General features: G+C 41.5%; 1 protein-coding gene across 1 annotated transcript in view; it reads right to left on the bottom strand.

Moving 5' to 3' along the window:
- Positions 1-27,933, bottom strand: part of tim (timeless) — a 394,051-nt gene that overhangs the window by 179,799 nt on the left and 186,319 nt on the right. The window contains exons 4-8 of the mRNA XM_080274845.1: positions 27,842-27,933; positions 20,935-20,996; positions 16,891-17,071; positions 15,805-15,981; positions 15,282-15,386 (exon numbers count right to left, since the gene is read on the bottom strand). Coding sequence (XP_080130971.1) covers positions 15,282-15,386; positions 15,805-15,981; positions 16,891-17,071; positions 20,935-20,996; positions 27,842-27,933 — 617 coding nt within the window. The remainder of the gene's footprint in view (positions 1-15,281; positions 15,387-15,804; positions 15,982-16,890; positions 17,072-20,934; positions 20,997-27,841) is intronic.

The following is a 27,933-nucleotide window of genomic DNA, read 5'->3' on the forward strand; positions in this document are numbered from 1 at the left end:
TGCTAAGGCTGCAGTGTGTGTGGATAGTGAACTGAGTGAATTTTTCTATTTGAAGATTGAATTGAAACAGGGATGTGCCATGTCCCCATGGTTGTTCAATCTGTATATGGATGGGGTTATAAAAGAGATACAAGGTAGGGCAGTGGATGTTGGAGCAGCCCTAATGAGAGAGGGCAGTGTTTGGAAACTTACTGTACTGTTGTGTGCAGATGATACTGTGTTGTTAAGTGAAAACGAAGGGGAGCTGCAAGGCTTGGTGGATGAGTTTGGGAGAGTATGTAAGAAATGGAATCTAAAGGTGAATGTAGGGAAGAGTAAATTTATGGTCTTCGAGAGAAAAGAAGTCAGTGAATGTACAGTGACGCTGGATGAGAAGGAAATGGAAAATGTGAGTGTAGTTAAGTACTTGGGTAGTGTGATGAGTAAGGTTGGAAGTTTAGAGGGTGAAGTGCTTGAAAGGGTAAAACAAGGAAGAAAAGTTACTGGTTCCTTGAAAGCATTGATAAGAAACAGGAAGGTGAGCATGGAAGTGAAAAAGTTACTACATGACAGTACTGTGATACCAACTCAAACATATGGAAGTGAAGCTTGGACCTTGTTGGAGGGACATACGTCATGAGTGAGAGCAGTGGAAATGAGTTATTTGAGAGGAGCATGTGGAGTCACATGAAGGGACAGACTGACAAATGAGGAAGTGAAGGAGCATTGTTGTGTGGATGTGATAGGAAGTGTTAGGAAGAACACACTGAGGTGGTTTGGCCATGTGGGGAGGATGGAGAGTGAGAGACTGATGACGAGAGTGTATATGAGTGAGGTGGAGGGGGGGGAGAGGGAAGGGGGATGCCAAAGATGAGATAGAGGAATGGAGTGGAGAGGTATATGAGGGAGGGGGGGGTGGGAGCTGGAAGCAGGGCAGTGAAATGGCTGGGGACAGGGCAACATGGAGGAGATTTGTTTGTGGCCATCTCTTACGGGATTAAGGCATCTGGCAATAGATAGATAGGTAGGTAAAAAAATAATTTTTGATGCTTTGATCTGGCACAAATAGGTGACTAATTACCTGAAATAGTAGTTGCATCTACAGTTTTTTTTTTTGGTTTGTTTTTCCCAGCTGCTATCTGTACTCTTCTCTTTCACCTACTCTATCTATCTATCTATTGCCAGACGCCTCAATCCCGTTCGGGGTGGCCACAAACAAATTGCCTCCACGTCGCCCTGTCCCCCGCCATTTCACTGCCCTGCTCCCAACTCACACCCCCCTCTCTCATATACCTCTCTACCCCATCCCTCCATCTCATCCTTGGCCTCCCCCTCCCTCTTCCCCCCTCCACCTCACTCACATACACTCTCTTCGTCAGGCTTTCACCCTCCATCCTCTCCACATGGCCAAACCACCTCAGTGTATTCCTCCTAATGCTTCCTATCACATCCACATCCACACCACAACGCTCCTTTATATCCTCGTTTGTCAGCCTCTCTCTCCATGTGACTCCATAGGCTCCTCTTAAATAACTCATGTCCACTGCTCTCACTCTTGACTTGTGTCCTTCCAGCAACGTCTTTTTCAGTGTGATGAAATTCCAAATTGGCTATCATTTACCGAATCGGAACTTTTAATAGGAAAATATTTTAATTTTTATCACCATATGGATTCATACACACCAAATTATCTTAAATCAGGTAAATAAATTATGATTTACTGAACTGTTAATAAAAAATCAGGATTCAGAACAAAAACGTGCTAAAGTCAGTGGGTATCTTACTTTTAGATTGCGAATACACCTTGACAGACTTCTGTTTGGCATTAATATTGATATACAGTGTAAATACATATATCTGCATGTTAAATCAATATTTATACAACTTAGAAGTCTGCAAAGGTGAGTTACTGGACTAAAGGCAAAACACTTCTGCAACTTTTTGCATATTTTTACTCTGAATCCTGATTTTTTAGTAAAAGTTAAACGCCAAATTGTGACCGGATATCAGATAATTAGGTGCATGAACCTATATGGTGAAAAAAATTATATTTTCCAATTATGAGTGCTGATTCAGCAAATGACCGCTGATTCGGTACTTCATTACACCTGTATTTTTTATGCAGTTCCTCCTTAAATTCACATCTTGAAACACTAGCCATGACTATATTACTGTACACACTGACCTAAAAAAATGAAATACTCATAGTTTATGTTATGCTCCTTCATCTCATCATGTTGAAATTTCAAAGTGGTGAAAAAAATATTTTTTCAAAAACAGACACAAACCCAAAAACCTAACCGCACTATGATTAAATTAAGTGAGATACTGACTCCATATTTAACACATACCATATTTCTTGGCATATAAGATGCTGTATTGTGCAAGAAGTATCCTAATTTTGGAAGAGCAAGTGTAAGGAAAAAAGTTTTTGATGCCTAACCAGCACTAACTAAAATATTAGCTTGGTATAGTCACAGTCACAAATGCACACTTGCATTTCAGCGGCTCCATTCAGTTCTATTCAACAGTCAATAGTTTCATTATTACTAAATAAAAGAGATAATGTGGTGAATATCTCAACCATAATATTACTATCTATCTATCTATTGCCAGACACCATAATCCCGTAAAGGGTGGCCATTTGACACTGAGTTAGTTGTTTTACAGGGAGGGGCACCAACCCTCCACCAACCCACTTGTTGACACGTAGGAAGCACGTATGGTTTGGTTATATGGTTACCACCCAGCATTGTAAATGGTTTCTTGGCTTACAGGAAACCATTTGGCTTGTCACTCAATGTAAAGCCACCTGTAAAGGAAAGAAAAGGAATAAGAAGTGACAGGAAGATAGGAGAAATAGGAAGAAAGGAGGGCAGGTACAGAAAAACATAGAGTATAAATACAGTAAAACCTCAATATAACAGACTTCAATATAGCAGTATTCACTTTTATCGGACTCGAAGAGCCAAGTGAACTAAATTCTTATGCGTCAGGAAAAGTCCAATAAAGCCAAAAGCATCCTCGCTTGGAATAAACGAATAAACAAACAAACGGAGGAGATACCATAACATCGGTCCCTCCTCGCTCTCTCCTCCCCCATACCTTCCCTTCCTCCCCATCCCTTTGCGGGGAAAGAGAGAGAGAGAGAGAGAGAGAGAAGGTAAAACTGAAAATGAAAATAACTGTAAAAATGAGTGTAAAAGTGAGGGTGAAAGAGAGCACACAAGTGAATATGGAAAGTCAAAGTCAACAGAGAGAGAGAGAGAGAGAGAGAGAGAATACATACAGAAATGACAAGTGGCGTCCCCTTGGCATAAACAAATGAGATAGGCATAACCTTGGTCCCTCCTCTCTTCTCCTTCTATATTTCCTCCCCTTCTCTCTGTCTCCGGGAGAGAGAGGTGAAAGTGAATGAAAAAGTGAAGGTTAGTGATGGCATTGTGAAGGTGAAAGTGAAGGTAGTGTGAAACTGAAGGTGAAAGTGAGTGAAAATGAGTGAAATCAAAAGTGAATGTGAAGGCAGAAGTAAAAGTGAAAGTGAAGGTGGAACGTGAAAGTGAAGGTGAAAGTGACAGTGGAAGGTGAAAGTGAAGTCAAAAGTGAAAGTGAAGGTGCGGTGAAAGTGACGGTGAAAGTAAAAGTGAATGTGAAAGTGAAGTCAAAAGTAAAAGTGAAGGTGGAAGGTGAAAGTGAAGGTGCAGGTGAAAGTGAAGGTGAAAGTAAAAGTGAATTTGAAAGTGAAGTCAGAAGTGAAAGTGAAGGTGAAGATGGAAGGTGAAAGTATGGGTGAAAGTGAAGGTGAAGGTGAAAGTGAAGTCGAAGGTGAAAGGTGAAAGTGAGGGTGAATGTGAAGGTGAAAGTGAAGGTGAATGTGAAGGTGAAAAAGAGGGTGAAAGTGAAGGTGAAAGTGAGGGTGAAAATGAAGGTGAAAATGAAAGAAAATGAAGGTGAAAGTCAAGGTGAAAATGAATGTAAAAGTGAAGATGGTGAAAGTAAAGGCCAAGGAGAAAATGAAGGTGAAAGTGAAGGTGAAAATGAATGTAAAAGTGAAGATGAAGGTGAAAGTGAAGGTGAAAATGAATGTAAAAGTGAAGATGAAGGTGAAAGTGAAGGTGAAAGAAAAGTTGAAAGTGAAAGTGAAGGTGAAAGTGAAAGGGAAGGTGGTGTGAGTGAAGGTGGAGGTGAATGTGATAGTAAATGAAGGGAGGGCAAAAGTGAAGGTGAGTGAATAATTGTAAAGGTAAATGTGAAAATGAGAAAGTAAGGTTGCAAGTGAAGGTGAAAGGGAAGTTCAAAATGAGTGATAGTGAAAGTGAATGTGAAGGTGAATGTGAAATGAGCATGGAAGAGAATATGAAAGTGAATGTGAATGTCAGAGTGAACTGAAAGTGAAGGTAAAAATGAATGGGAAGGTGAAGGTGATGATGAAGACAAAAATGTGTGAAGTAAAATAGGAGTGCCCAGTGTGGGAAAAGAGAGAGAGAGAGAGAGAGAGAGAGAGAGAGAGAGAGAGAGAGAGAGAGAGAGAGAGAATAAATGCATGAATGACAAGCAAGCCTCTGTGCATAACAAAAGGTGGAGGAAGTCCAGGGAGGAGTCCTGATGTCGCTTTTATTGGACTTTCGCTTTTTTTGGACTGGCTTGGGCCCCAATTAGTCCGATATATTGAGGTTTTACTGTACTACAAATTACTTATGTCCTTCCTTCTGTTTCTTTACTGAGTTTAAACTACATGGTTATGTATGATATATTCATCTCTCAATATCTCTATTCAGTACTATTTATCAGTCTGATACATAAAATGGAAAGTCTGTCACAGTCTTACATAACGTACACCCACTAAAATACTGTAATTACTGGCACCCCATGCCTCAATACCTTTCGCAAGTCTCACTGGCACATACACAATAACAGTTGGTACACCTTATTCTCCCTCTCCTTTTATATCTCCACCCCTAACCCCCATCTCTCTGTCTGTCTGTCTGTCTGTCTCTCTCTCTCCATTCATAGTATAACTCCCATATCTTCGTGTTGTGTATAATGAATAATTCATAGCAGTATACATAATGCTCAAAGAAGAGTCTCAAAGCATTATCCACTAGGTAATATAGAAATCAAAGTGCTATTATTCCGCTTGGCACCCATCAAATCGAAGTGCTATTATTCTGCTTGGCACCCATCAAATCAAAGTGCTATTATTCTGCTTGGCACCCATCGTATCTGAGGTTACCACCTTAGGATTTTCAGACACACTGTGATACAGTGACAGCCATCATTAGCATTTACTGAATGGGATGACAGCAAACTCAAACACATCCTCTTCCAAAAAACTATAGTACAGTATTATAATAACTGAGCTGCCTCAATCATCCTTCCCCTTTAAGAATTTTAAGTTTTATTATTCCTTCCTGAGTAACCAGTCTTTTAATGTTCATTCTCTCTCACCAACCATTTTTTTCAAATGTTCTGTTGTCTCATAATATACATATTTTTACTGAAAATCTTCTGTAACTGAAGCCAAGCCTTTTATAGGGCCTCATTAACACCAATGAGCCTGGATTGCGGCCTACTGTAGCAGAATTTTCTTATTCAATTATAAAATGCCATTACTTTATCCCAGGACAGATCAACAATCTCTCAGCCATTAATCTAAAGGTATGACAAGAAATCACCACTACAATATGGTACCAGCCGCAAACAAATTTACTGGAAAATATGATGTATCGTAGTACTGTCTATTATTAATGCAATTAAGGTAAAAGAGATAACCTACAAAATTATGAAAATTCTACTAGACTGAATGAATGAATTTCACCTATAGATACGAGCTCATCTCATTTTCCCCCAGTGAAAGTTTCATAGTTTGTTATGTCTGTCCTTAACCAGAAATTGTTATATTCTAAAACACCCTCAGATCCATTGAATCTAATTCAGTAGCAATAAAAAGGTGCGTGGTACAGCAGTCTTCTATAAGCATTCAGCCTACTGAAAAGCACACATTAGTTGAAATGATAGCTCAAGATAATGCATTAACAGTAGTTTCATATATATATATATATATATATATATATATATATATATATATATACATACAGTAACCTTTCAACTAACGCGAGTTTAAAAAACGTGTTTTCGTTTTAACATGAGCAAATACTTAAGGAGATATGTTTAACTAACAAGGGTTTCTCGATTTAATGCGACTTTACAGGTACGTGATGGTTTCAAATTAGCCGCGCGCGCCTTGGACAGTCCCGAGCTGATAGACTGTGTGTGGCAGTTTATGCATAAATGCAATTTTTTATTTGTCTGTTGCTTAAACTGGTTTTATTCGAACTATAATATTCGAAAATGAAGTTTGGCCCCATTCTGAGCAATTTGGCTCATTTTCAGACAAAATTTGGGCAGGAAAGTGATGGCAGATCTAAACTGTTACAACTTGATGCTGCAGAACAGAAAGAAGAACACCACTCAGACCAAGATAAAGCAGTTCTTTATGAAGAAGACAGAAAACTTAAGGGAGTAGTATTAGTAGCAGTTGTTCCCTAGGCAATCTGGCCGAACAGCCCCAAGTCCCTTAGGAAGGCCATGGCCGAGACCAGGCTTTCCCAAAGAGCTCTCAAAGAATGTATGCTGTGTTGTTGGCGTAGGTGATTGTGTGCTATGCAGTCTTCCATAATGTGCTTAATATTATGGGGTGCTGTGTCGCATCCTGGACAGGCATCATCGACGGAGTCATCGAGCCTCTTCTGGTAGCTTAAGAGGTACTCGAGCCCCGTGAGGGGCCGGGGGGGTTTGTGGTGGTTTGGCCCCCATGCTGTCCTCCTCTTCTCTTCGACAGCCTCTGGGGGGTAGACCCACGACGAAGACGCCACCACTCCAGGTCCACTTAAGGGAGTTATCTTCATCACCAGTAGCAAGGGAGTCAGAGGAAGAGGAAGGACAGCAGAGCAAGGAGGGACAACAAATTTAGGGTGGGGAGCGACGGGAGGTCAGGGAGTGGGGTGAGGAGGGACAGCAGCAGACGATGAGTGATGCATAGATGAAGTGAGGCTGTGTGCTGTTATTGTTTGTGACCTACTTACTGTAATGAAAATGTTGCTTTTACTGCAGTGTTTTTATGACCTACTAACCCATTAATAATGTTGAGGAACTTTCACAATGCCGTGAATGAAGCAGAATTGAAAGAAAATCCAAGTAAATAATGAAAGCAGCAAGTATTTGGGGAGAAGTAAACAACGCTTTGGCCCAACTTGGGCTCAAATGTTATTACTCCCCAAATTTACTTTTTGTTTTTTATGTGGATTGTCTTTCAAATTAATATTGTTGCTTTTAAGTTTAGAGTCGCATAACTCCCCAAAGGGGCAGACTTTCCCAGAGTCCAGGAACGTAACCCCTAATAATATCATTGTTTTTTATGGGAAAATTATGTTTAAATAACGTGTTTTCAACTAACGCGACCTCTCCAGGAACCTAACCCTGGCGTTATTTGAGAGGATACTGTGTATATATATATATATATACATATACAGTACCCTTGCATCCAACACACGTTAGTCCAGCAAGATTCACGTCCAGCACGGAGCAAATAATTAGTATTATTTAATACGATTTAATTACTGCAACACGAATGTGTTAGCATAACACGCACAGAGCTCCGAGAAGTGGGCGAAATCCGCAGAGTTCACCTCTAGCACGATCACCCCCGGCCCAACACGGTCATACTGGACATTCCCATGATGATGATAGCCAATGAAAACTTCTGACCAAGTAGCCTTCCCCCCCTGCTATCGTGACGTGATCGTGATGCCGCCCAATTAAAAAAGCTTCCGCTGTCACGTGATGTTTTGTTTAAATTTCTCCCGCCACAGCACCACTCAGTTGCATAATTCGCATTGGAAGGTGCTTTTTTCTTGCTGCACTTTCTGCCGTTGTTACTGCATTTTACCCTGCTCACGATGCCTAGGAAGCCTTCTGAGAACCCCAAGAAGCGTCGACACCTCCCTCAGGCCACCAAGCTAGAAAGCATCGAGAGGAAGAAGAAAGGGGAGAGGAAAGTTGACATTGCTAAGGCCTACGACATGAATGAAGCCAACGTGAGGACCATAATAAAAAACCAAGACAAGATCCTGGCAGCCGAAGGCTATCACACGGCACTTCATACCAGGTTTGCCGAGGATACGATGGTAAATCGGAACAGTAACATGGTAAAATTGCCAACGATACCATGGGCATTTGGAATTCATCTGGATGGATTCCTGCCGAGGATATGACGGGCAAAACAGTGTGACCAAAACCCAGGCGACTCGACAGAGAATGTATCTTACTGCAGCATTGAACATTTAGCCTGGCACTGAATACATATTAATATTTTAGAACAAATATCAATCGTTTTGAAACCCTTCTCATCGGCGTGTGTAAAAGTTTATAAACAAAGTTGCTTCTCCTTATTCTCTACCGAGTCAGTGACAGCGATCACTTTCCACAGTCACGAGACGGGGCTCTGGGAACAGTGTGAGAAGCATGCCCTTTGCCGAGGATTACAGAGTGCTAGGACAGGCAGAAGCAGGACCTTCCATGGCTGTGGACGAAGATAGTGATTCTGAGTGTGATTTCAAAAGATTTATGAGGGAGGTTGAGGAGAAGCAACAGCCATTACCCGCTAGTGACACCAGCAGCCATCCTCCGGGGACCCAGTAGGACTACCTACAGCCTTGGATACCACCTTCCATTCCCAGCAAGCCCACCAACACTATCCTAAAAGGTTAGTTATCATTCATAGCACAGTACCATTTACTGTATTATAATTACAATAGTACCAATATATGTATAGGTATATGGTAGGTATTTAGGGTGACTTTTCCTAGGGTTGCTGACATAATTCATTTTTCCCCATAAGCTCTATTGTTAGTCCAACACGTTTTTGGTCCAACACGTGACCCATGCATGACAATATTACCGTGTTGGACGCGAGGGTACTGTATATACAACTACTGCAAATTGACTTAGGACCTACCCCCACAAGGTATTAAAAAACATGGAAATCATAGTATATCACAATGTTTGTTCATGAAATGCCATTCATAAATATGAAATCATGTTTCCCGTGTTTTTCAGGACAAGTTGGATGTGTTTTGGCATGGAATCACTTAGATCTCTACAGTAATCTACAGACATTTCTTTACACCAAACATTTTCAGTTCAGTCTTGAGGTTGTCCAGATTGGGTGTTTTCTTCTCTGCCATGAATTTCTTCATCTTTGCCCAGCAGTTTTCTATCAGATTTAGATCCACACTGTTGCCAGGCCAGTCGAGGACCTCAATCTGATTATCCTGAAGCCATTTTGTCACCTTTCTTGACTTGTGACATGGAGCAGAATCGTGCATGAAAAAGTTGCACCCATGAATTGCAAAAAAGTTAAACAAATGATCTTTTAGAACTTGAATGTACCAGCCACCATTCATCATCAAGTTCTTGGGAAGAAAGTAGAGGCCTCCCCTTCCCATTTCACCAGAGAAACTCCCCAATACCATTACTGATTGTGGGTGCTTAATACTCGGCACCGTGTAAGCAGAGTCACATCGACTGCGGGAGGCAGGGTAACGAACCTTGGCAGAACGCACCTGGAACACTTGAAATGTGCTTTCAATGGAAAACATAACTTTTCTCCACTCATCCAATGTCCAGTGTGCATACTTCTTGGCAAATTGAATGTGCTGCTTCTTCATGCAGTCAGTGAGAAGCAGTTTCTTGGCTGCGGTGCAGCTTACCAAACCCAGCTCCTTCTGCAAGCAGTGTTGGATAGTTCGAACTGAGATGTCTTGTAACAGCTGGGGATGCATTCTCTTCAATTCTGCTGCTGTCAGTCAAGGATTCTTGATTACTTCCCTCTTCAGAAGTGTATCTGTACCTCTGGAAGTTGTCCTCTTCTTTCCACTGCCATGCTTGTGCTCTGGGATGACATGAGGTGGAAGGCCGCGTGCTGTAGCAAGAATCTTCATGACGGTCGAATTTGTGCAACCAGTACGTTCACAAATCGTTCTGATACGGACATTGTCCTGTCTCCAAGCAATGATACAAACCCTCTCATCCCTTAAGCAATACTTTCCAGGCATGACAACTCGACTCTACAAAAATAACAGGGTAAACAGTAATGCATAGGAAAAAAGAGGGAGGTGCAAGCTCGGAGTGATGGGAACATACACTCCCACTCTCGCTTCTGGGCAAGCACTGACGTGCTGAGTGTTGCATCACCTTCCGCCAACACCAGAGGAGTTGCCAGTTACTTCTTGCCCAAAAAATTCACATGGTAGAGGTGAAAACACAAAGCAAAGATGGACAACTCTCCCATGGCAATTCTGTGTGTAGGTACTAAGTCAATTTGCAGTGGGTATATAATATATATCTATATATCTAACTATATATCTATCTATCTATCTATCTATCTATATATATGTATATACAGGGAAGTGAGCATGGGGGTGAAAAAGTCACTACATGACAGTACTGTGATAACAACTGACGTATGGAAGTGAAGCTTGGACCTTGTTGGAGGGACACAAGTCAAGAGTGAGAGCAGTGGAAATGAGTTATTTGAGAGGAGCATGTGGAGTCACATGGAGAGACAGACTGACAAATGAGGAAGTGAAGGAGCATTGTGGTATGACTGTGATGGGAAGCGTTAGGAAAAACACATCAAGGTGGTTTGGCCATATGGAGAGGATGGAGAATGACAGACTGACAAGAAGAGTGTATGTGAGTGAGGTGGAGGGGGGGAGAGTAGGAAGAAGGCCAAGGATGAGATGGAGGGATTTGGTGGAGAGGTATATGAGAAAGGGAGGGTGTGAGCTGGGAGCAGGACAGAGAAATGGCAGGGGACAGAGCGACATGGAGGCAATTTGTTTGTGGCCACCCCATAGGGGATTAAAACATTTGGCAATAGACACATACATGCACATATATATATATATATATATATATATATATACAGTAATCCCTCCACTATCCGATGTAATAGAGCCAAAGGCATGTCCGGAAAGTGGTCCCGTCCGGATAGTGGGCTCCTGCCTCCGGGACTGGTATTTATGGACCCTAACTCAGCCTAACTTTGAAAGCCACCTAAATAGCTCCCTACCGGACATGCATAGCACTATTTAAGACCCTATTCACACCAATAACGGACATAAAGCATGATAAAAATGAAAAGGATCCAAGGAATGAGGAATCAGCACTGACTGTACCACAGCCAGGGTACTTACAGCACATCTGTGGCTGCTTTCTCTAAAGGCTTTGGCAGTGGTGAAAATACTCTTGAAGCATGTACAGTAATCTAGTGTTGTGCTGCACTTACAGTAATTCTTTGCACTGTGAGTTATAATTGTTTAACACTGCACACTGTTAATTGCACCAGGCCAGTTTCAACTGTCAGTTTGCACTCCACAGTTAATCCTCTGCATTCTAAATTCTAATTTCTTAACACTGCACAACACTGTAAATTCCCGTGTGGTCTAGTGGCAAGGTATTGCAGTTTATTCACTGTTTATTTACAAAAAACGAGCACATGTAACTTCCACTGCAATAAGCATCTGCTCACGATTGACGTTAGGCAGTAACTGTTTGTGCCTTCGTGGTGACGGGGAAACAGAGTTGCCAGATCGCAATGGCCACATTACCAAACTCCTCAATTTTCATTGCCAAATTTAACTTTTCATTACCTAATTTGTAAAGCTAGCATTCATTCTTCACTAATTATATATACAAGTGTAAATAAATGTAATCACTCTCCTTATAATTAACAGCATGTTGATTATTTTCATGCTATGTTGGCTAGCAGATTAATCAGAGAGAGCAAACAATCCACCATCTCCATCCTGTGTATCCTCATACGTGTGAAAATTCCGTTTGGTAATGCATTATTCTGATTCATTACCAAACGAATTTTTCATTACCAAATTGGCCCTCATTTGGTAATGAAAAATACCAAATGGCAACCCTGACAGGGAAGGGGGGAGGGAGGAGAGGGGAGGAAGGAAGGGGTGAAGAGTCCGTGGTGTAACAGCTGTTCGGTGCCGCGCGGCAATTTCAAATTACGGGTGGGAATAAATTAGGATTTTTGGGTGATTTTTTTTTCTTTTTTTGGTCATATTTGGGTTCCGAATATCCAGGCCCATAATGTCCGGTAAGTGGGGTGTCCGGAAAGTGGGCATCCAGAAAGTACAGAGATTACTGTACTTCCCTCACATATACTCTCCCCATGAGAGTCTTGCTCACCATCCTCTCCATATGGCCAAACTACCTCGATGTATTTCTCCTAATGTTTTCTATCACATCCACATCCACACCACCATGCTCCTTCACTTAATCATTTGTCAGTCTGTCTCTCCATGTGACTCCACATCTATCTATCTATTGCCAGACGCCTCAATCCCATATGGGGTGGCCACAAACAAATCGCCCTGTCCCCCGCCATTTCACTGCCCTGCTCCCAACTCAAACCCCCTCTCTCATATACGTCTCCACCCCATCCCTCCATCTCATCCTCGGCCTCCTCCTCCCTCTCCACCCTTCCACCTCACTCACATACACTCTCCTCATCAGTCTCTCACCCTCCATCCTCTCCACATGGCCAAACCACCTCAGTGTGTTCTTCCTAATGCTTCCTATCACATCCACAACCACACCACAATGCTCCTTTATATCCTCATTTGTCAGCCTGTTTCTCAATGTGACTCCACAGGCTCTTCTTAAATAACTCATTTCCACTTATCTCACTCTTGACTTGTGTCCTTCCAACAACGTCCAAGCTTCACTTCCATACGTCTGAGTTGGTATCACAATACTGTCATGTAGTAACTTTTTCACTTCCATGCTCACTTCCCTGTTTCTTATCACTGTCTTCAAGGAACCAGCAACCTTTCTTCCTTGTTGTACCCTTTCAAACACTTCACCCTCCAAACCTCCATCCTTACTCATCACACTACCCAAGTACTTAAACGTACTCACATCTTCCATTTCCTCACCATCTAACCTCACTGTACATTCACTGACTTCACCTATGTCAAAGACCATCATTTTACTCTTCCCTGCATTCACCTTTTGATTCTGTTTCTTACACGCTCTCCCAAACTCATCCACCAAGCCTTGCAGCTCCCCTTCGTCTTCACTCAACAACACAGTATCATCTGCAAACAACAGTACAGGGAGTTTCCAAACACTACCCTCTCTAACCAGGGCCACTCCAACATCCACTGCCCTACCTTGTACCTCTTTTATTACCCAATCCATATACAGATTGAACAACCATGAAGACATGACACATCCCTGTTTCAACTCAACCTTCAAAGAGAAAAATTCACTCAGTTCACCATCCACATGCACTGCAGCCTTAGCACCATCATACATACTCTTCACAACATTCAACAACTTCCCATCTACTCCATACATTCTTAATACTTCCCATAATCCTTGTCTATCCACCCTGTCATATGCTTTCTCCAAATCCATGAAGGCTGCATACAACTTCTTTCCCTTCTCAAGAAACTTTTCCACTAAAGACCTAAGGATGAATATATGATCTACATAACCTCTTCCTTTTCTAAAACTTCCCTGTTCTTCTCCAACTAATTCCTCTGTTATTCCCCTAACTTGGTCAATAAGTATTTTACCATACACTTTTTCCATTACACTAAGAAGACAAATGCCCCTGTGATTACCACACACTTCTTTTTCCCCTTTTCCTTTGTACAGGGGAATAATTATACTGTACCTGACTTCCATTCCTCCGGGAATCTACCTTCCTCCCAGGCCAATCTGCACATCTACCATATCCATTCTACTACTATCCTCCATGCTTCAGTATTTCACCATACACTCCACTTCCTGGGGCTTTCCCTATTTTGAATTTCTTCAATGCTTCCAAAACTTCCATCCTACTGATTTCTTCCTCTCTTCTAAGCTCCCTCCTTCTCCCAGCCATTCCCCAGCCACTTATACTCGTATTACATTCATTCTTTATGTTCAACGATTCCTTAAAGTGTTCTCTCCATTTGTTCACTTTTTCTCCCTTCTCCACTAGGAATTTATCAATTTTATCTTTCACTCCCTGACTAACTTCTTTATCACCCTGTCTAACTCTCTTTACCTCTCTCCAGAACATTTTCTTACATTCCCTGAATATAAAATCACAAAAAGTAATGATCAATAAAATGTTACAAACACATAGTCATCCAAAAAATCCAAGCTTGTACTGAAAACTTTCAGTTATATTTACCAGCAGACACCAGGTGGCAGCACTATCAGTATGTAAACAAGAGTTGTGGCTATCTTTGAAGTTTTCCTAAATCTTTTGAGTATTCATTCAAGCGCATCTAGTTTTTCACAATTTTATCAACAATTTTATCTTAATCAAATGTATTTTACTGTATATTCTGTCAACAGTAGGGAGAGTACGGGATTTTTTTTTTTTTTTTTTTTTTTTTTTTTTTATGTGTCTGACACTGGGCATAGGCTTCATAGCCTGCTCCCAAGGCCCAGTAGTCCTCCTATGTACCATACACCTCTATATATCACCACTTCAGCGCTAACACCTACTGTCCATATTGAATACATGCTAGGGCTGTCTCATACAGGACTGGTGTATTGGTATTAGCAGGGGTGTTTTTACGAATGTCGGCAGGTCTTCTGGTAGATCAGTAAAGCCTGTTTTTATTAAATTCAAATCCTTAAACTGTTCCCTGCCCCAGTGGGGATTTGAACTTGGGTCCGGTAGGACTGCAAACCATCTCTCAACCGAATGAGCCACTGCCTCCCCTTACCTATACTGTATATGTACAGTAGCTGTCTTGAATAGAGTTACAGCTACCTCATCTAACCTCATGCCATTTGTCATTCAAGATGCATAGGGACTTGTCAGTATGTTTATTAAGGAAAAAATGCATTTTACATGCTAAAAAATACAGTATGGAACATGCCTCAAGATGCTATCTTTCATTCAAAAGGAGGAAAAGTGACTTTTGTTGACATTAGAAAACTGATATATTTTTTGTGTAATTTGGGTTGGGAAGAAAATCCTACTGTCAAAGTTTATGGGTTAATAAGTAGGCTACACTTCCTATAGCAGGCTGGATTTAACAGCAAAAAGGACATAAACAGGTAACATAACAGAGACTTGTTGTATTCACGTATGGAAATGTCGCTTAATGTGGACATATGGTGCTGTGAGCAACACTTCCATTTGCAAGTATAATTCTTCCATTTGAACAATTCACAGCACTATAAAATCAGTGACATAGAGTATTCCCTACCTGCTGGTTGCACGTCAACAGCTGTATCAGTATGTTGTCGAAGCGCTGAGCAAATAAGTTCCACATAATCTGGTCTTCTGTTAACACTGGTAAACCTGTTCCTCCCTGAAATGGAGAAATGTAATCCAGTATGAATGGATATGTTGGTATAACTGGTATAATTTAGCCTACCCATCATTATCAGCTCTCCTACTCTTTTGCTTTCCAACCCCAATTTCTGGATCCTACTTACATCATTATTAGTGGGAAACAGGGATAAGATAATGAGAATAGGTGTCACCAACATCATCATTTTTTTTCCAACTAAGGATATCTTGATGTAGGATCCAGAAACATGCAAAGAGAAAGTATGAAAGCAAGACTATGGACAGCATGTCCAGTGAAATGGATTAAACAATTATTCACATATTATCAAAGCCCATGAAACCCTGGCTCAAGCTCAAAGGCCTAACCAAAACATTCACAAGCAGATCACCAATCTATGATCCTGGTGGGGGGGGAAAAAAAAAAAAAAACTATTAACCTGTTGTTTGGGTTGTGAAGCAGTGGTGGATGCTGTGGACGTGGCAGAGGAAGGGCATGGGCGGGTGATGTTGCGGGTGGGGGCAGCAGGAATGCTGCTGACATGTAGGAGGTTCCGCACCAATAGAAGACACTGGTTGATTAGCTCACACTCTGGTAAACTCATCATTTTCGAGTCCTGTGGAAAATAGCAGAAAGAACAAGGGTTGAAGGTCTACTGTATGTTTTGCATGTCAATTCTTTTTCTCTAAAAAAAAATAAAACCAAAGCTGAAAGCCTGGGAGACTTCTTTCCAAACAAATATGAACAAAAAAGAAAGCTACATTCAAGATCCATTCATTTCTAAATGTCCACACACACCTCATTTCAAAGACTGAACGTAAAAGGCAGTGGAAAGAACACTCTGAGAAAGACAGCACAAAAGTTGAATACTTGCATACATGAAAGACTGAGATTACCAGTGTGCTCTTGCATGAGAGAGTTCAACCTAAAACGAGTGAGAGTGTGTAGTTAGGTGTGCTGTGTGCCTGCCATAATGGGGGAGGAGTAGCCAAAAAACTGCCTCAGCTCAGTGCCTGATGTCATTCACGGTGGTAGTTCATTTTCTCAGTTTTTACCAAAAGAAAAAAAAAAAAAAAAAAAAAAAGGCAAAGATTGAATGTCAAAGAAAGAAAATAAAATTAAAGATAACTGCTGCCTGATATGTTTAAACACAATGCATTTGAAGACCTGGAGGTCAGAGGCAGAGGAAGAGATTAGAAAACATGAAAGACTAAGATATGAATCATGATACAAAAATATGTACATCTAAATGTGAACTTTGATAATAAGTTTCCAATATTCAAAAATTTAGTTTGACAAATATGTTTTGATTTACTGCTGGATTGTATTGATCTTACTATCACTTTTTTTTTTTTTTAATAAGTCAAACAAGGGTACATCAAGCCCCTAGAGGACAAAGCTCATAAGACTGACGTGAAAATCTGTAATCATCAGACATTTCACTTGTAAGTGGACTTTGATATACTAATGTCTAATCTTCTTAGCAATTTTCATCTTTCTCTTCAAACAAGGACAAATCAAGCACCTGGAGGACGGAGCTCATAAGATCAACGATGGACTTTGTGACACGGGTGTCAAGGAACAGCTTCTTGGTGGTGACGATGACTGACTCTAGCTCGTGGATGATCCGCTTACCCTCATGGTTCTGGCTCATGATTTCCGCTGGCATTAGGCACTCCACTGGCGTCATCAACTCCTGAAGCGCTCTGGAAGATGTGGGGGGGGGGGAAAAAAGGCAGTGTGAGATGAACAAAAAGGAGATGGATGTACAAGGAAGAATAGGAGTGTGGTACAACAAAGAGTGTGAGGAAGGGGAGGGGTCTGTGAGGAAAGGGAGCAGTGTGTGAGGAAGGGGAGGGGTTTGTGAGGATGGGGAGGGGCGCACGAGGAAGAAGAGAGATGTGTGAGGAAGAAAAAGGGTGTGCTAGGAATAAGAAAGGTGTATGAGGAAGAAGATGGGTGTGAGAGGAAGATGATGGGTGTGTGAAGAAGATGATGGGTGTGTGAGAAAGAATGGGTGTGAGCAGAATGGGATGTGTAAGCGACAAAGGGGAGGGGTGTATAAGGAAGAGGAGAGGTGTGTGAGAAAGAAGAGGTGTGTGTGAGGAAGAAGAGAGGTGTATGAAGAGGAAGTGGAGTATGTGAGGAAGATGAGGGGAATGTGACGAAGAGAGGGGTGTGTGAGGAAGAAGACGAGTGTGTGCAGAAGAAGAGGGGTGTGTGAGGAAGAGACAGATGTGTAAGGGAGAAGAAGGATGTGTGAGGAAGAAGAGGCGTATGTGGGGAAGGGAGGGGTATGTGAGGAGGAAGAGGGGTGTGTGAGGAAAAGAGGGGTGTGTGAGGAAAAGAGGGGTGTGTGAGGAAGAGAGGGGTGTGTGTAGAAGATGAGGGGTGTGTGAGGAAGAGAGGGATGTGTGAAGAATGGGATGTGTGACTGAAGAAGGAGAAGGGTGTGTGAGGTTGACGAGAGAGGTGAAAGTTAAGTGTGTGGGAGAAAAGGAATATGTACAAAGAATAAATGGCAGGGGCATAACATGAGAGGGAGGAAAAAAAAAAAGAATGGATGAGAAAGACTGTGAAGAAGAAAGGAGAGGTATGAGAGTAGCAAAGGTAACAAACAGGATAGTAAAAAAACAATGTGTGACAGACATGCATAGCAGGGATAGGTAGGGAAGAAAAAGGAGGAGTGAGTAAGGTATGTGGGAGGATGTATGATACGTGAGTGAGGTACATGTGTGATGTACAATGTGGTGGTATGTCAGTGAGCTATGTGGGGATGAAGTATGATAAGTGAATAGGGTAGAGTCATGTGAGGTATGTGGAAAGCATGTGGGGAAAAAAGGTGATGTGTGAGTGAGGTATGAGAAGAAGAAAAGGGTAAGAATAACAGGAATGTAAAATGGGATCTTTTGGAGGAATGCATATCAGAGGCAGGAAAGATGGCAGCATGGAAAAGAAAATGGGATATTAAAAGAAAACAAGAAGAAAACATTTGTATGAAATGGAATACAAGAAGCACAAGAGGATAAGGCAAGGTAGGCTGTATGGAGTGTGTAAGAGGAATGCATGAAAGACGTGGAAAAAAAACAAGCGCATGGGGATGGAAATGGATATGAGAGCAAAGCAATAAAAAATGTGCAGTGTTAAACAAACAATGCAAGCTAAGAGAATGAGAAGAAATGGAAGTAAACTGGAAGATGTGAGATGAAGTCACGATGGGTGACAGACAAGTGCATGAGAAAGACAAAAAGAATGTGAAAAGAAGGCATGATGAAAAGCAATGTATGTGAGACGGGCATGTGGGAGAGAAGAGCAATGACAAGCTGCATGATAGGGATTACAGGCTGCACGGGAGGGGGGGCTGATTGTTGAACATAAATCTAATGGCTTGAGAAAAGTTACTACTGTAACACTGCACAAGAGAATCAAACTTAGTTCCTTGGATCTTGTGATACTTTCTGCTGGTTTATTCTTGCTATTTACAAATGATTTTACTTACCTTAGAGGAGACCTTTTATAGTGAAGGGACCAATGAAAGCTATACCTACAGCTGCCGCAAACTGACTTAGGACCTGTCCCCCACAAGGTATTAAAAAACACAGGAATCATAGCATATCACATTGTTTGTTCATGATGTGCCATTCTATCTATCTATCTATCTATCTATTGCCAGACGCCTCAATCCCGTTTGGGGTGGCCACAAACAAATCGCCTCCAAGTTGCCCTGTCCACCACCATTTCACTGCCCTGCTCCCAACTCACATCCCCCTCTCTCATATACCTCTCCACCCCTATTCATTAATATGAAATCATGTTTCCCTTGTTTTTCTGGACCAGTTGGATGTGTCTTGGCATGGAATCACTTAGATCTCTAAAGTAATCTAAGGACATTTCTTTGCACCAAACATTTGTCAGTTCAGTCTTGAGGTTGTCCAGATTGGGTGTCTTCTTCTCTGCCATGATTTTCTTCATCTTTGTCCAGCAGTTTTCTATCGGATTTAGATCCACACTGTTGCCAGGCCAGTCAAGGACCTCAATCTCATTATCCTGAAGCCATTTTGTCACCTCTTGACTTGTGACATGAAAAAGTCGCACCCATGAACAGCAAAAATGTTTAACAAATGATCTTTCAGAACTTGAATGTACCAGCCACCATTCATCATCAAGTTCTTAGGAAAAAAGTAGTGGCCTCCCTTTCCCATTTCACCAGAGAAAAACCCTCATACCATTACTGATTGTGGGTGCTCAACAGTCGGCACCATGTAAGCAGGGTCACATTGACTACAGAAGGCAGGGCGATGAACCTTGGTAGAACGCATCTGGAACACTTGAAATGTGCTTTCAAAGGAAAACATAACTTCTCCACTCATCCGATGTCCAGTGTGCATACTTCTTGGCAAATTGAATGCGCTGCTTCTTCATGCAGTCAGTCAGAAGCGGTTTCTTGGCTGCAGTGCAGCTTACCAAACCCAGGTCCTTCTGCAAGTGGTGTCGGATAGTTTGAATTGAGTTGTCTTGTAACAGCTGGGGATGCATTCTCTTCAATTCTGCTGCTGGCAGTCAGGGATTCTTGATTACTTCCCTCTTCAGAAGCATATCTGTACCTCTGGAAGTTGTCCTCTTCTTTCCACTGCCATGCTTGTGCTCTGGTACGACATCAGGTGGCAGGCCACGCACTGCAGCAAGAATCTCCATGACAGTCGAGTGTGTGCATCCAGTACGTTCACAAACTGTGTTGATAGGGACATTATCCTGCCTCCATGCAATGATATGGACCCTCTCATCCCTTGAGCAGTACTTTCCAGACATGACAACTCGACTCTAGGAAAATAACAGGGCAAACAGTAATGCATATGAAAAAAGAGGGAGGTGCAAGCTCGGAGTGATGGGACCATATACTCCTACTCTCGCTTCTGGGAAAGCACTGATGTGCTGAGTGTTTCACCACCTCCCGCCAACTCCAGAGGAAATGCCAGTTACTTCTTGCCCCAAAATTCACTTGGTAGAGGTGGAAACACAATGCAAAGACAGACAACTCTCCCATAGCAATTCTGTGTGTAGGTCCAAAGTCAATTTGCGGTGGGTGTACTACATTCCTCCCTGTCCAAAAAAGTTCCATAAACTGAATGAAGCCATCTGGAGGAAATATCAATAAAATAAAGAAAACGCCATTAAATTAAAGCGGTTATACCATGAGAAACACACATTCACACAAAACTGCAACAAAGAAGAACAACAATGATGGCTACCCTTCAATATACACCCACCTTGGATGATGATAACAATGATGACAACAATGACACCAATGATAACAAAGAGTATACTGTATTGATGATATCAATGGAAGGTAATGATGTGGACAATGACAACAGTGATAATGATGAAGATAGCAAAGATGATGATAACTTCAAGAACAATTACGGTCATACAGTAATGGTGATGACAACTACAATAACAATAATGATGATATGATGATTATTATTATGACAACAAAATGAATTGATGAGAATGCTAATGATAATGGCTGTGAAGTTAACACTTAGGTGAGAACAATACTGTGGGTACTCACTTTATAGTTGCTTCCATAAGTCCTCTGTCCTCCTTCACGTGGACCAGCAATGGCAAGAGGTTCTGGAAGGAAGTGAGGCAGGCCTCATATTTAAACAATCCCATATCGCACACTGAACAAGCTATAAACACTGATCATCCATACTGAATTGGGTAATGAAGTCTGATTGCCATACCCCTCTGGGTACTGAAGTGATTAGCCATATCAAAATGAGTAAAGAAGGCTGATTATCCATACCAAAGTGGGTAATGAAGTCTGATTATCCATACTGAACTAGATACAAGTCTGATTATCCATACTGAACTCAGTGAAGAAAGTATTCTGATTATCCATACTGAACTGGGTAAAGAAGTAAAGAATTCTGACAGTCCATACCGAGCTGGGCAAAATGTAAAGCATTCCGATTATCCATACTGAACTGGATAAAGAAGTCTGATTATTCATAGTGAACTGAAGGGAAATCTGATAATCCATAATAAACCAGCTGACCCTCTCATGGTCGGGTACCATGGTATATTATTTCAGCTGATGCCAGATGATTTTTAGTTGCATGAGTCACAGGAGCCAGAGTGATGTGTACTAATCAGCCATAGTGAGCTGAGAAATCTCTCACTCACTCTCTCTCTAATAATCCTTCTCCTCCCTCTCTCTGTCCCTCTCAGCAAGTCTCAATTATTACCATCTCCCTCCCACATCCTCCCATGCACACTTACCATTCCACATACACACACACACCTTTCTTCCTCTCTCTCTCATCATCTCCCTCCCACTTCCTCCCACACACACTCATTCTCTCTTTCTCTCTCTCTCTTAGGAATAAGTTTAAGGTTCTAGAAGATGAAATGTAGGATGAGTCTAGCCTCATACTTAACAGAGATTTGTTGACTGGGCATGAGGAGGAGGTTTGTGCTAAGAGTTCTAGATGGAAGCATTTTTACTTTCCTGGGTGTAGGATACAGAACATGACTCAGGGAGCTGATGACTTAGTCAGGAAATCCTCAGAGGACTCAGTCTTTGTTACTGTGGTAGGAACTAAAAATATAGCTTCAGGCAGGTCAGAGGAGATACTTAGGAACTATTGGAACCTTACAGATCTTTTCCACGTGATGTCACGAGTCATGTGACTTTTGTTTACGGCGCCGTATTGGACGGCAAATTGTTGGACATCTAGAGAGAGAATTGCAGAATCCACAGCGGTATTCCACTGCTGTGCCTTCGGCTGTAAGACAAGGCAGAAAACTGGAAGTGGGGTAAACTTCTACCAGTTTCTGGCCCATGAGGAAAGGTGAGAGAAGTAGATAGCTGCCATGAAGAGGGAGAATTGGCAGCTGAAGGCCTACTCCCGGCTCTGTTGAAAGCATTTCATATCAGGAGAGCAGATGATTTGTGGGCAGATACGGGCATATTTACCATTCTTAGCAGTTGCAGGTGTCGTGGGATATCCTAATTGTGTTAATGTCAGAGCACAAGACCCACACGGCCATGAGTGTACGTGGGAAAAGAGGGGGAGGGTCCATGTCACAGGCCTTGTTTTGATATTATTCCAGAGTTTCACCTAAACCAAATCTGACATAGCAGTGATGATCAAGAATGTTAGGTGTGTAAGTAAAACCCATTAAATTACAGGTTAAGTCATAGTTGAAGTTAGGTTAGGTTAGGTAAGGAGCTTTGGTTATGGTTGGTTAGGTTAAAGCTTATATTTTTAATTTTTCAATGTTTTTCACTGTGATTCATTTGAAACTGATATTTGTGTCATGGTGGATGATTTTAATAATAGTGCAGTACAGAATATTGTTCAAGACTTCAGTATAAAACTTATATACCACTGTGAGCCTGTGTGCTAAACAATGTTGTAATTAAAACTGAAGCAAAATTACTAGTACTACTATTTATAATTTTCTATTTTATTTAGAAAAGAATGTTGCTTCACATAAAGCAGAACTGTCAATGCATGCTCCAATTAAATGTACATTTTCCAATTAGTACAAAAATACTTTCATTACAAATAAGAGGATAAATATTGTACTGTACTTATATCAACAGTCCCCTATATTTTTCTTTTACCAGGCATGTAGCTACTAAGATTTTTTTTCTTAATATAAAATGTAAAATCATAAAAACTATATTGTTGAAGTCTTTTAGTTTTATGCTGTGGTACTCATCAGCATGAAATAAATAACCTTAATTTAAATTTGTGCCAATGTTATGTTTCAGTTGTAATGTAAAAGTTAACGTCAAGCATAGTTTTGACTGTTTTGGCCTATACTATCAATTATGCATTTTGTGTAAAACTACTTAAAACATCAGTATATAGGTTGTGTGTATGTTTCTATGTCTATAATTACTGAAATTTCCAAAATATGTAAATTTTCTTGGTAAATTTCCAGAATTACACCAAACTCAACTTGAAGCTTAAAATTTTCATTTTTAAATGTTTTATAGTGTGATTAATTTGAATTTGATATTCATTTCTGTTGGAAATTACTTTTTTCTTTTTTAATTCCAAACCAAGCTAACCCAACAAACTTAACCTAATCTGACCTAACTTAGGACCTAACTTTCAGATTAAGGAGAGAGGATAACTGCAGTAGGCCAACAGCCCCATGCTAGACAGCTCCCACAAGAGTGTGACTAATTTACCCTGCCTACAAATAGCCCATGCAGGCACATGCGAGGCAGCTCTCACAGGAGTGTGACTACAACAATGACAAATTTTGTATGCAACCCATACCTGTCATACACTTATCTACCCTATGCTTGAACCTTTCTAAATAGGGGGCTGCAACTTTTTTTTTTTTTTTTTTTGGTCCAACTCTGGGCAAAGGCTGCAGGGCCTATTTCTCGGGGGCAGTGACCCATTCCGAGGCCCAGTAGTCCTCCTACACCTCCACATGTCACCACTTCGGCGCTAACACCCACCTTCCATATTGAATACATGCTAGGGCTGTCTCATACAGGACTGGTGTGTTGGTATTAGCGGGGGTGTTTTTACGACATGTCGGCGGGTTATCTGGTAGATCAGGAAAGTCTGCTTTTAGGAGATTCAAATCCTTAAACTGTTCCCTGCCCCAGCCGGGATTCGATCCTGGGTCCATTAGGACTGCAGGCCGCCTCTCTACCGATTCAGCCACCGCCTCCCTAGGGTACATCACTGGGAAACCAATTCATCAACTACTCGATTCCCAGTCAGAGTAATACAATTCCTCCCCCCTTGGCCCAAAGTCAATAATTTGCTGATTACCAAAGCGATTTGCAAGTACCATATGTCAGTTCCTGCTATCTACATTGCATATATACAATGTGACATGTCTTTTTACCTTGAAGGATGCCCCGGTTAACTTTGATGGAGTGTTTATCAAATAATGATAGCGATCGCCAGATCTGAGATCTGGTTTTGGTCCCCAGTCCTTGAAACTGGTGAATTTCTCCATAGATATGGTGTAAGGATCTAGCCCCAAACAATTTATCTTGATCCTGTACAGACCTTGGTGGCATTGATTCAGATTTCTGCATATATCTGACAGTTTCATCTCTGACAGCCCTGTCTGGACAGCCATTACACCAAGAAGTTTGCTGTCCAATATGGAGTCGTAAACAAAATCACGTGATTTCAGTGACGTCACTGGAAAAGGTCTATTAGGAAGTTCAAGGAATGTGGTAGAAAGTTAGCTGCCTGTGGTTTGTTGAACATTTTTGACAATCGGTGTCATCCTGAGCAGAATGGTAAGAGTCAATGGTAAACTAGAAGCTCTGTGTAGAAAGAAGGGTTTGATGTCTGCTGATGTTTGAGCCAATTTTCATCATAACAGGAGCTTGTATGGTTGAGGCGGCCTTCACCTCAATAGGGTAGGAAAGGCTAGATTAAGCAGATTTCTAGATAACAGTTAGGCATGCTTTAGGTTAACAGAGAAGTGGAATGAGGGACAGTTAATGGTGCAGCTGTTAACAATCCAATCCCTGAGGTCAAAGGTGAAAGAATAAGTGAAATCAGATCACCAGGCAAGCCAGGTAGATCTAACAATCAGGGGTTTTCTGGGGATAAAGGGAGCATCACATCAGTGCCTATTAGTAGTGTTGCAATTTTGGCTGAGATTTAAATGAATAAACTGGGCTAATTTTATTGTGTTTCACAGCCTTACCAGATCCAGCCGTACTATAAATATATGTACGTGAATGCTAGAATTATAATTTCAAAGTGCAGCAAATTAACTACTCCTGCAACTGCTGAAAATCGTGACATAAGTATGATTACAGAATCATGGTTAAACCCCATGACAAGCACCTTATTGGAGAAGTATTGCAACAAAACTATAACTTATTTGAAAATTGAGTGCACAAAGTGAGCAGGGGAGTTCTAATGTATACAGTATTAAAGACCATATGAGAATTTACAATGCTGTGCAGTGTTAAGAAATTACAATTCAGAGTGCAAAGATTAAGTACAGAGTGTAAACTGGTGGTTGAAATTGGTGTGGTGCAACTACAAACAGAATGTGTGGTGTTAAACAATTATAACTCGCAGTGCAAAGGATTAAGTGCTGCACAACACTGGATTACTGTACATGCTTCAAGAGCATTTTCACCACTGCCAGAGCCTTAGAGGAGGCGGGTTAACCTTTGTAATGGAATGGCCACGGACGTGTTGTAAGTACCCTGTACACTGCTAAATATTTTCCATACTCACCTCTAAAACCTCATTCTGTGGTTCCATTTCATTCATTTCATGCTTTCTGTCCCTTATTTATGTGAATAGGACCATAAATAGGTGTTATGCATGTCTGGTAGGGAGTTATGTAGGTGGTTTCTGAGTTAGGCTAGGTTAGGGTCCATAAGTACCAGTCCAGGAGGCAGGGGCCCACTATCCGGACGAACCCACTTTCCGGACATGCCTTTGGCTGTGTTACATTGGATACTCACTTGATGTAGTGCCGCCTGCTTCCTTAGCTTTTATCATTCTTTTTCTGTGCCTGCCCTCCTCTCTTCCTATTTCTCCTATCTTTCATGTCACTTCTTATTCCTTTTCTTTCCTTTACAGGTGGCTTTACATTGAGTGACAAGCCAAATGGTTTCCTGTAAGCCAAGAAACCATTTACAATGCTGGGTGGTAACCATATAACCAAACCATATGTGCTCCCTATGTGTCAACAAGTGGGTTGGTGGAGGGTTGGTGCCCTTCCCTGTAAAACAACTAGGTGTCAAATGGCCACCCTTTACGGGATTATGGTGTCTGGCAATAGATAGATAGATAGACAATGGATAATGGGAAGATTACAGTACTTATTTCCATTACAGAAAGAGAGAGAGAGAGAGAATATATCTGAGTACCTATTAATGAATACTAACATCCATCTCTCTTACTCCACCCACCAGTGCTGCAACTAATCAACCCACTAGGCCTTCATGCCTGGACCACAACGATGGCTTGCAGATTCACACACACACACACACACACACACAATGAAAGAGGCACAGCTTCTTTTAAGGTATAAATGCATTTGGACCTACATATTTACATTGTGTTGGTGCATCTATGTGTGTACTATATGCATTACCGTACCGTTTACTGTATATCAATCTATCAGACTATCTATCTACTGCCAGACGCCATAATCCAGTAAGGGTGGCCATTTGACTTAGAGTTATTTGTTTTACGGGTAGGGCACTGATCCTCCACCAACCCACTTGTTGACATGTAGGGAGCATATATAGTTTGGTTATATGGTTACCACCCAGTACTGTAAATGGTTTCTTGGCTTACAGGAAACCATTTGGTTTGTCACTCAATGTAAAGCCACATGTAAAGGAAAGACAAGCAATAAGAAGTGACAGGAAGGATGGGAGAAATAGGAAGACAGGAGGGCAGGCACAGAAAAAGAATGATAAAGGCTAAGGAAGAAGTAGGCAGCACTATATCACGTGAGTGGATGATGGTCGCCACCACCTACCACTGTATATTTATAACAATATTTTGCATCATAAACGTGCAGGAGGCGGAGGAGGAGGAGGAAAGTGAAGGTAGAGGAGGATTGTTTATGAACTGGTAAAATTCTCTGACCGGTACTTTCATTGGTCCGTGTGTTTGTATGCGTTATTCCTTTATTAACATGACATAGTACAAGCTCTAACATCTCTCTCTCTCTCTCTCTCTCGGCTTTATCCCTCGTACACTTTTCTCTCACCCCTTCCATATACCTGTATGCACGTTCTGTATTTCCTACAACAACGGTTCTCAACATTTTTTTGGGTCGCGTCCCCCTTAACTGGTTCACACATTTACCCCCCCCCCCAGGCCTTGGTCAACATACCCAGCCCCCTTCCCACGATTCTTGCCCATCATCTACCTAAAAATTTATTCCAGAATTAATATTATTTTTGCGGCAGCAGGTTTAAGAGCCGTTAACCCAGCTGAACCAAGGCTGCATTAGCCCTGCTGCAGTTCACTATCTCCCTTTTCGAGGGATGGGAGGAGTGTTGAGGGGCGTCTACATTTTAACTGGGGTTTGGTCTGTGTTGCAATATGCCACTTACTGCTGGCCTTCATTATTACTGGAAACGACCAACAGGTTAGAAACTTAAAAATGAAAGACGGCGACCAGGCGACAGCAATAAAGGAAAAAAAACATACGGGCACAAAGAAAAATGTGTTTGGCAGACTGAAAGACAGAACATAATTACTGAATATAAATCAATAGTTCACTGTGACACACACACGCACACACACACATTCCGTTTCAAATAATTACACACCATACGCATCGCCACCACCTTAGTAATGAAGCGTGACGAGCTTTGTCCGTAGAGTTTTGCGTCAACTCCCTACATACACAGGGAGGGACTGAACTTCGCCGACTATAGTACTCCCGTGAGAGAGAAAACAAAACAATGCGCTCCCAACTCCACAACTTACCTTAGAGATAATCTTGTTCATGAACAGGGATCTTCTGAAGTGCCATCGTGCCTTATCCTGGTTGAGCCGGTGTATGATCTCCTCTATTTTAG

The sequence above is a fragment of the Coenobita brevimanus genome, chromosome 60 (genome assembly GCF_032717465.1).
Source record: "Coenobita brevimanus isolate Jiangsu-jjx chromosome 60, ASM3271746v2, whole genome shotgun sequence".
NCBI lineage: Eukaryota > Metazoa > Arthropoda > Malacostraca > Decapoda > Coenobitidae > Coenobita > Coenobita brevimanus.